General features: G+C 41.0%; 1 protein-coding gene across 1 annotated transcript; it reads left to right on the forward strand.

The window, feature by feature from the left end:
- The first annotated feature begins 1,048 nt into the window (after window positions 1-1,048).
- On the forward strand, window positions 1,049-1,720 carry CCDC70 (coiled-coil domain containing 70). The gene has a single exon (XM_044666105.1). It carries the CDS (start codon window positions 1,049-1,051, stop codon window positions 1,718-1,720), a length of 672 nt encoding a protein of 223 aa, XP_044522040.1.
- The last annotated feature ends 8,794 nt before the right edge of the window (window positions 1,721-10,514 follow it).

Here is a 10,514-nt window from a genome sequence, read left to right on the forward strand (position 1 = left end):
TTTTATTTAGTATATATTTTGTATTATTTCTCTATGTACATAGTTTTAATAGATCTTAATAGAGTTTCATAGATCCAGAGCTAGATTCCTTCATTTTAGAAACTGAGACTTAAGGGGAAATTAAATGACTTGCCCAACTGTTAAGCAGATAACTTTGAGAGAGATGGGATTTGAATCCAGGTCCTGTTTGTCAACCCTCCCAATTAGTGGAGGCAGGGAAGAAGAAAGAAGGAAGGAAGGAAGGAAGGAAGGAAGGAAGGAAGGAAGGAAGGAAGGAAGGAAAGAAGAAAGGAAGGAAGAAAGGAAAGAAGGGAGGGAGGGAGAAAGGAAGGAAGGAAAGGAGGAAAGAAGGAAGGAGGGGAGAGAGGGAGGGAGGGAAGAAAAAAAGATAGGAAGAAAGAGATTTTTATTAAACATGTCTTATATGCCAGGAACTGTGCTAAGCACTTTATAAATATTTTCTCATTTGATCCTAACAAGAATCCTGGAAGGAAGGTACTATTATTATCTCCATTTTATAGTTTAGAAATTGAGGCAAATAGAGGTTGAGTGACTTGTGTAGGATCACATAGCTAAGCTTCTTGAAGGCAGGGACTTATCTTTGTATCCCAAGGCCTAGTACAATGCCTGAGACAGAGTAGATGCTTAACAGTGAATGAAAAGGGACCAGACTTAGAATTAGGAAGACCTGACCCAGACTCTTATTGTGTGTGATTCTTGGCAAAGATTTTTAACTTCTCTGGTCCTTAGTTTAAGATTTTTTCCAGGTCTAAATCTATGATTCTGTCATCTTGAGAATGAATTGTATCCCTAGCATGAATGCCATGAGGTGACAAATAGGATGGTAATCCAGGTTTCTCCATCCGAATGGGATAAATCATTAAACCTAACCTCAGACCCAGGGACTGATTCTCTTGGCATCGTGACACAGACATGGATTCATGTTCTCATTCTCTCTGGTCTCCTTACAGGGCTTGACCAGCTGACCTGGGCTCGGACAACAGCCAAGCCGTCTGCTGCAGCCAACCCTTCCAGGCTCACTGGAAAGATGTTTCCCTTCAAGGTGAGCAAATGGATTGGGTTTGGCTGCTTCCGGTCACTGCTCTCCCCCTCCCCTACCATACGCCAGAAGAAGTTGATCCACAAGCTGCAGGAGGAGAAAAACTTTCGGGCTGAGATGAAGATTTTCCGCGAAAAGATCGAGGCCTTCAGGGAGCAGATGTGGGAGTTCCGGGCAAAGATTCGAGGCTTCCGAGGCAGAATCATGGGCTTCTGGGAAGAGGAAAAACCTTTCTGGGAGGAAGAAAAAACCTTCTGGAGGGAGGAAAAAGCTTTCTGGGAAATGGAAAAAGCCTTCAGAGAAGAGGAAAAAGCCTTCTGGAAAAAATACCGTGCCTTCTGGAGGGAGGACAAAGCCTTCTGGAAAGAGGACAATGCCCTATGGGAGAGAGACAGGAATCTTCTCCAAGAGGACAAGGCTCTCTGGGAGGAGGAGAAGGCTCTGTGGGTAGAAGAAAGAGCCCTACTGGAAGAAGAGAAGGCTCTGTGGGAAGATAAAAAATCTCTTTGGGAGGAGGAAAATGCCCTTTGGGAGGAGGAAAAAGCATTCTGGGTGGAGGGTGGTGGCCCTATAGGAGAGGAACCATTACCCCCTGAAGACGGGGCCTTAAATGCCAATGGAGGCCCAACATCACCAAGCCACTCCAGAGGCAGAGCCTGAGCCGAAGGAGCTGAGGCATGGAGCCTGGGCTCTGCTGGTCTTAACATCCGTGCCCTGGGAGTGCCCATGCGCTGGAGAAAATTTGTACCTATTTGTCTCCGTGAACCTAGAGACCTAATAAAGTCCCCAGGGGTATTTGGAAAATCCAGCTCCAGGGAAGTCTGTTAGCTTCTGTCAGCTTCTGTCCTGCCTTAGATTCTTCTCCCATTTTTTGGGGGTCAGCATCTTGGAACTACCCAGCAAACCTGTGGGCATAAGTGGTGAATCAATCCGGACTCTTCTCAGGCATCTGGATAGAGGGAACATTTTCCCTCCTTTAAGAAAAGGGGGAAGAGGGAAGAGGGAGAAGAGAAATGATGACAGAGACAGAGAGTCTTAGTCCATCACTCTCTCTCCCTTTAAAGACTTGTAGAATTGTTAAGTAAATCTTTCCTATTTCCAGTCAGAAGCATCAGATATCTTGAATGGTATTCTAGGTCTAGCAGTTTTTCCAGAATATGCTCCAGGCTTGGCTCTCCTCATCAGACAGGCCATTTTTTGTGAAAGTCGCCTTCTAAATCCTATCCAGCATGGCCTTGGGAGATTGTGGGGAGGTAGGGAGAAGGGACTTGGGTGAGGAGAGAATTTGAGTTTCTTACATTCCCTTTGGCAGGTGGAAGCATAACCCAAGCCAAATGGGTCAGGAAAGAAAGAAATTTGAAAGCTCTCACTGATTAGGTATATCCTGACTATGCAGGTCCAGGGCTGTGACCAACTGATTGACTTTAGCAGAGTCTCTCTGGAGGGTGGCAGAGTTCTGGGTCTCAGTCCAGCCTCAGACTCCCTGGGCAAAGTCACGTAACCCTGTTTGTCACAGTTTCCTTATCTTTAAAATGAGCTGGGGAAAAAAAATACAAACTGTGTTGTCTTTACCCAGAAAACATCAAATGGGGTCACAAAGAGTCAGACATAATTGAAACAATAGAACAAAAAAGAAATAGAAGGGAAAATTTTAACACAGTCCCATGATTCAGGCCCCTTGAATCAATAGCATGTAGTTTGAGAGGTGTCAGAAAGACGTGACTTTGCCCCCCAGTATTTTCCCCAAGCAGGTTTCGTCAGGTGACTGTAGTTCCCCCTCTTAGACACACTGATATCTGCTATAGCCAGGCACTGAGTGTAGCAAGGGGCAGCAGTCACTGTCCACACTCAAACCCATTCCCATAAAGACTTAGTGAACAGAAGGAGATAACAGAAATGATGTGCTACTCCATCTACTCTGAGCCAAGTTCCCCTGCTTAGGATGGTTTATCTAATCATTTGTGCAGAATAGGTTGTTAAGACTCCAGGGGGAAACCAATTCAATGGAAAAAATAATTGATTTGCACATACACAGCTGGTATTTGCTGAAATTAGGGTTACTAGATCCACCAGACTCAAGAAATTTGAACCAGAGGCAGATGGGAAGAGAAGGCTTGAAGTTGTCCCCCAAGTTTCTCCCCAGAAGTTTTATTTCATGAGAAAGACTGTAGTTGTGTCTGAAGGTTATTTTAACAGTCAATCCACAAAGGCAGAGGCTAAGATTCCACCCGAAATCAAGAGCCACCAAGCCCCATCTGCAGATTTTTGTTATTGTTTCTCTGCACTGCATCCAATCCCATAGAGGCTTGTCTGATCCTTTGGGGGCTTTGCCTTCTTGCTGCTGCATACCACATGTCAATAAGTTAATGCTGCAGGCAGGGGTAATACACATGCAAGAGCAACCCAAGAACTGGTCACAAAGAGGCCCCAGGGATCTCCCACTCCAGTATTTTTCTGTTAAATAGCCTCTCACCTAAGCAAAGGACTGGGTACACTTCAGGGGAATTTCTCAGTTCTCTGGTTTGTTTATAGCCAGATAATCCAGGAACTTCATTATCCAATCCCACTGAGTGGGCTGTATCTAACTTAATTATAAGCACATCATTCACAAGGCTCAGAGAATGAATATTCGTTTCTAGACTAAAATGGCGAAATCAACTTATCTTCCTGCTCCCACCCCTTCCTCCCTGGGGGCTTATGTAGCCCCAAACAATTACAGCCCAGACAGGGGTAGGCACCCCTCTGCCTCCAATGGGGCTCTTTAATACATGTCTCCTGAGACTGGTTTAAATAGTCATTCCTTGTCCTTTTCCAGAGTTCTATCTATCTGAGTATCCCACTCTGCCTCTGGTTCTTAGTTATTCAAAGCAGATAGATGTCACATTCCCCATCACTGCCCTCCACTTTCCAGTCTTGGTTGGGTTTCTTCCATCATCCTAACAATGTAATTAGTAGTTTTCCACCAGATCATAGAAGCATCTCTTTAGTGCTGGAAGGGACCTTAGAGGCCATCTTATCCAATTCTCTCAATTTTCCAAAAGGATACTGGATGCAAGGAAGCTAATAGCTTACTCATAGTCACATAGGTAGTGAGAGAAACAGGATCTAAACCCAAGGGCTCTGATTTCTAGGAGCAGCACTTTTTCAGTTGTATCAAGATGAGTCTTTATGATCTTTATCCTCTTGTGTCATTTCATTGGTATCTCCATCATAGGCCATTGCCATTGGCTATGTGGAAAACTCCACAGCTCCTTTATCTTGGTAAAGACAGACACCTGGTTTCCATGTATCTAAGGCATCTAAGGCAGCATCAGACAAGAGGGGGGGTATGTATTCCTCTCTTCGCTTTGTGCTAAGATTCTTCTGATTTTTGGCTTTGTTGAAAGATGTACTCAGGAATCAATGGCTTATCACCACTCAGGTTTCCATCTATTCACTAGACCTGTTCACTGCAGGTCACTGCACCTTCTATGATCATGGATGTTTGCTTCATGAGCCATTTTCTATGGATGGGTGTAGGGGTCAGGTAAATCTTTCCTCTCCACCTCTTGCTTCCCTCTGCAAGGTGACAAAGGAAAAGGTGAAGAGTAAATCCTTTCCTCAGAACTCCCTGGCTGGGCTATCTCTTGAGGCTCAATTCTTTAAAATAGGTCAAAGTGACTCCTTGTTCTGCCCTTCTTCTTACCTTGGCTATCCTTTCAGAGCAGCCAATTTGTACCTAGTAAAGGATGAGACTCTCTTAGACTTTGACCATTTATATGTGAAATTTCCAGCTTCCATGGGAGCCTCCCTCAGGTCTAGAAGCTTAGTCGATTTCCCCAAGGCTTTCCTTTGCCATTCAGTAAAAGGGGAAAAATAAAGCATGGCAGGAAAATTAAAGCTTCTCTCTCCCGGGTGCACTGTGATAATTCAATAAATATGCTCTCATCAGTGGCAAGTCACCTAAGTAGAATCTTGATTTCCCTACCTGAACATCTCAGTGGGGAATATAATCATGCACGCTATTCTAGAATCATAAATAATTAAGCTGTGTCTAAAGAATTATGGGGCACATCATATATAGGTATCAATCTTTATAACCCAGCAGTCTAAGAGAAGTATAGGTAGCAATGGCAATTCTTATAACAATATTATTTATTATCTATTAATATATAATGATAAATACACACTAATAACAATGTTAAAATTATTATAGTTACATAGAAATTCTTTCCTTTGAACGAATCAAAGTTTTATGCTCTAATGTCTGTTTTTTACTAGACACACCAGGCCCTCTAAAAGTACTTAACTGAAGTTGCCAGCAGCTTCCAGGGAAAAGAAGACCAGATTCAAAAGAACCAATAATCTCCCAAGGAAGATTTATTGAGTTATAGGTGCCAAGTTCACTACTGTCATGGAAGAAACAGCATTTTAACAGAGACAATAAGAGTTAAGGTTAAGTTGAGATTAACCCTAATAAAAGGATATTATCAGACTTGCTCATTCACACCATTCCAGTATAAACAAGTCATATGTAGGGGACTCTCCTAAGTTTTAACTAGCTTATTTGTCTGTGAAGGAACCAAGTATCTGCTGAAGATTGATGGAGCCAATGAATTTATCCTCGATAGGGATAGCCTCAATGAGAGTTTCAAAGGAGAGGAATTGAGCTTCAGAGACAGTCCAGCCAGGGAGCTCTGAGGAAAGGATTTACTCTTCACCTTTTTCTTTGCACCTCTTGCAGAGGAAAGCAAGAGGTGATGAGGAAGGATTTACAACCCCCATCCCCATTCATAGAAAATGGCTCATGAAGCAAAAATCCATGATTCTAGAAGGTGCATTGACCAACAGAGAACAGGTCTAGGGAGTAGACGTGCTGGGGAGTCCAGTGAGGGGTTGAGAGCCTACTATTACTTGATGCTGGGAAACTGCTGAGGAAATAGCAGGCTCTAGAAAAGAGACTCTTACTAGTCTAGGGACTAGGCTCCAGTTTTTCCAAAAGTTCATGGTCAGGGTGTTAGCTAGAGGCCGTGTTGACCACAGCCAGGCAATGTCCAGCAGAGACAGTGGGAAGAATGGAAGGACCTCAGATCATCTGCACCCCTGTAGCATCAGAGATGTAAGATGCTCTTCTACACAGGTTCTTTAGCCACACTTCTGTCCCTTATAGGCATTCCTCTTCATCAGTGAGCTCAATGGATGTCCAGTCTTCCCAATGACACCATGAGTATGAATACTTCAGAGGGAAAAGTATTTCTATTGCTACTTGGCTATTTCAGCAGTTTTGTCATGAGCTAATTATGTCTTCTGAATGACTAAAGATAAAAGGATAGGTGAAGGTTCAGGAGTTGTAGTTTTAGTTCAGCAGATCCACATACAATCTTGAACTAGGGATAGTCACTCTTTAGGGGACTCAAGTTGAGATTATAAACTCTAGAACAGTATTCTAGAAAAGGGCATCAAAGCTGTAACCCTGGGTGGGTTATTTCCAAGCAGAGCAATTCCTTAGCAAATGCTATCTCTTGACTGTGTCGTTGCTATTCTAACTTGCTAATCTGATTATGGTTAGGTAGGTGGCACAGTAGGTAGAAAAGTTCGGAGTCAGGAAGATGGGTTCAAATCTAGTCTGACACTGTGTGACCTTGGACAAATCATTTAACCCTGTTTACTTCTGTTTCTTCAATTGTAAAATGAGCTGGAGAAGGAAATGGTGAACCACTCCAGTATCTTTGCCAAGAAAATCTCAAACAGGGGCACAAAGAGTCAGACTGATTGAAAACAACTGAGCAACAATTCCATTTATAGTGGATTTAAATTATTCTTATTTTAATGATGATAGCAATTGGCAAGATAACTCTTAAAAAGATACCTACCAGTTTGACTCCATTTTGAACACTTGGGATTTGTTTATAGGTTTAGTACTGGTGTTTGGGGTAAATGGTTTATGAAGTGGTTTTTTTTTTCTACCTTGGATTTCTAGTAGCTAGTACTGTCCTCTGCTATGGAGATGGCCTGTTTGTTGAACTGAATAAATTGGAATGGAATGGAACAAAATTTTCAGTGGAGCTGATATGGTATTACAATATGCCTATATGTTGACACCGTTACCCGGATTGATACATGGAGGATTCCTTGAAACAAGGATCATTAAGTTCTTTGTTAACTAAATCCCTTGCATGTTGTCTAGGATGCATGTATTCGTCTTATCTGAAATCCTGATCTATGATCAATAACATTATGATATGGTACATGTGGATCAAAAAAAGCAGTTCACTTTTTTTTCACAATGAAAAATACTTAAATGCCCCAAAGATCTTTAATGTTCTTTCATCATTTCCTCATCATTTGTCCACCAACACAGACCTCAGCCTGTATTTTTCCTCTGAGAAGATGAACTTCTTAAGTTTCTGTTTTTGAAAAATTCACCCCTTGGTAGCCAATCTAGTGATGAACCCACTCGTTTAAACTTAGATAGGCTGATCTTTGCAAGAGAAACACATATATCCTCTCTGTCACTGCTCCCATATCCAGAAGCCTCCCTTGTTTTTTGGGGGACTTTTGAGACCTGAGGCTCTACTGGCATAGCATTTAAAACTTAATTTTAAATTAAAAATTAAAAATCCCCATACATTCACACAATGTTTGTAGTAGCTTCTTTCTGTGGCAATAAAAATTGGGAACTAAGGGTGGGTCCATCAATTGAGGAATGACTGAACAAGTTATGGTTTATGAATGTGACATTATACTATTATGCCATAAGAAATAAGGAAGGGATGGTTATAGAAACATCTGGGAAAACTTGCTTGAACTGAAGCAAAGTGAAGTGAGTAGAAGGAGAACAATTTATATAATAACAGTATTGTAAAATCAAACAACTTCAAAACACTTGGGAGCTTGGATCAACACAGTGACCAACAGTGATTCTAGAGGACTCATGGTGAAACAGCCTACCCACTCCTGATAGAGAAGGTTGGACTCAGGTTGACACATACTATGTTTTTATACATAGTCAACGTGGGAATTTTTTATTCTTGACTGTACATGTTTGTAATGAGTTTTGTTTTTCATGATTTCAAGACATGGGGGTGAAGGGGAAAGGTGAGGAAGAAGTTTCAGGGAGAGACGTTGGATCTTCAATTGAAAATAAAATATAATTTAATTTAGGAAAAAAAAAGAAAACCAAGGGTCACTTCCATACTATCATGAGCTATTATTGTAGGACTTTAGTAGGAAAATTAAAAAAAGAATATGTTCCTAGGTTGTTGTTTTTTCTTTTGCCAACTGACCCACTGGATTAGCAGCCCTGCAATCTGATATTACATGTAAAAACCCTAAAGTACACAAAATTCTTTGAATATCCTTTTCTTTTTTATTTGTCTGGAACTTTAGAGAGAATTGTTCTCTTTGAAAGTGTTATCACACAATGGCCTCACAGGCACAAAGCTTATAAGGATGGAGGTTGCTGAGGCACATTTAATCACTGGAAAGCAGAATTTCAAATTTCCTGAACCCATCTCTGTGTGTCCCATTTATAATTACTACCCTCAGGTTAATGGTATTTTCCCAGCCAATTTCCATGGCGTTAGACACCAGGAATGGGACAAACCAAAAAGGACCCACCAAGTTCTACACAATGAGTGTCCAATGAGATTTTGTTTGGCACTTTGAACAGGCTAGATTCTAGCAGCCATTGGTTCCCCCAAATAAGACTGCAAATCCAGCATCTCTCATAAATAATAGGTGCCCATTCTCACCTTAGACCATTTTTAAGAGTCATCTAATCAAAAAACATTAAATGCTAACTTTGTGACAGGAGCTGTGCTAGGGCACTGGGGATAGAAACACAAAAGAAGGAACAATCCCTAACTTTTAAGGATCTTGCACTTCCTGTGGGTCCTTGTGGCAGGCTCACAATCCTTGTTGTCAGGAACAATCTGCTTATATTCTATTAATGACTGTACCATTGCCAACCAAGAATTGTTCAAGAGAGATGGCTTAAAGGGTATTATCAGAAAGCTGTACGTCAGGTGTCTAACCCCGACTGAATTGCTTGCTAGCTCTGGGAGTGGGGAAGGAAGGAGAGAGACAATTTGGATCATATAACCTCGGGAGAATTATGTAGAAATTTGTTATTATGTGAATTGATAAAAATAAAATAAAACAGAAAAGTATGTCAGGGAATTAAAAAAGAGAATGTGTTGGGCCTGAAGTTAGGGAGATTCATATCGCTGAGTTCAAATGTAGTCTCTGACACTTATTTGCTGTGTGACCCTGGGCAATTTACTTCACCCTGTTTTCTTCAGTTTCCTCTTCTATAAATTGAGAAAAATTGAGAAGGAAAAGGCAAATCACTCCAGTATTTTTGCCAAGAAAATCCCATAGAGAATATTGGTGGGTTATGGGATACAGTAGGGTTATAAAGAATCAAACATGACTGAATAATTCAACAACAGTAGACTTGTTCATAAATACTCGTCCACTTGTATCCAGGTAACAATCTAATTAGTCATAGAGAAGAGAACCAGACTTTGTTTTTTCAGGTATTTAAACCACAGGATTACTTTATTAAGTTTATAATTTGAAATTCTTTGTAATTTATCTTTCAGTGGTTTAGGACTCAGGACACCCTTTAAACAAAGGTTATGATTCCTATAGACTTCTAATATTATTTCTTCCTTTATTAACCCTCTAAACACACCTATCTTTCTGCTTTTGCCTAATAACAACTCACATTTCTAGAGTACCATGAAGTTTACAAAGTACTCCTCACAATAAGCCAGTGAGTAGTAGCTAGGATTGGTTTCTCAATTGCTTTGAAAATAGACTGTGTGTAGGGCAATAGGCAAATATGTAGATGCGTAAGGGAAAAAGTAAAGTAACTATAGCAGTGATGGACAACCTTTTGAGCTTGGTGTGTCAAAATTCACCAAAAAACTAAGCATAACTCGGCTGATGTGTCACTTGGAGAAAAAAAAACACATAATTTTGCAATATTTATAGTTTAAATAACAAAAATGTATAATTGTAATATGTAACTGTATTTAATAAACCAAAATAGGTAAATTAATATAGGTAGAATTGTCATCTATAGTGCACAGAGTGTCTACACTACACTACAGCAAAGGTTTCATCCTCAGCGTGCGGCCGCATGCTTCTGCTGCATGTCATCAAAAATGGCTATGCGTGTGACACACGTGTCATAGGTTTACCATCACTGAACTAAAGGTAGATTCTAGATGGAGGAAGGGATGAAGTAGCAAAAGCTCCTTAGCTTAGGAGTACTGGGACAGAATATATAGGTCCCTGTGGGGAACAAGGAACATAGCAGGCTTAGAGGCTTAGTGGGTTGGCCACTCCTTCATTGAGCCACACACCTAAGAGTTAATAAAATTTGCTGCTGCTGGGACAGAGGGAAGAAGGGAGAAAGGAAGGAAGGAAGGAAGGAAGGAAGGAAGGAAGGAAGGAAGGAAGGAAG

This window comes from Gracilinanus agilis, chromosome 3 (assembly GCF_016433145.1).
Source record: "Gracilinanus agilis isolate LMUSP501 chromosome 3, AgileGrace, whole genome shotgun sequence".
In the NCBI taxonomy this organism is placed as follows: domain Eukaryota; kingdom Metazoa; phylum Chordata; class Mammalia; order Didelphimorphia; family Didelphidae; genus Gracilinanus; species Gracilinanus agilis.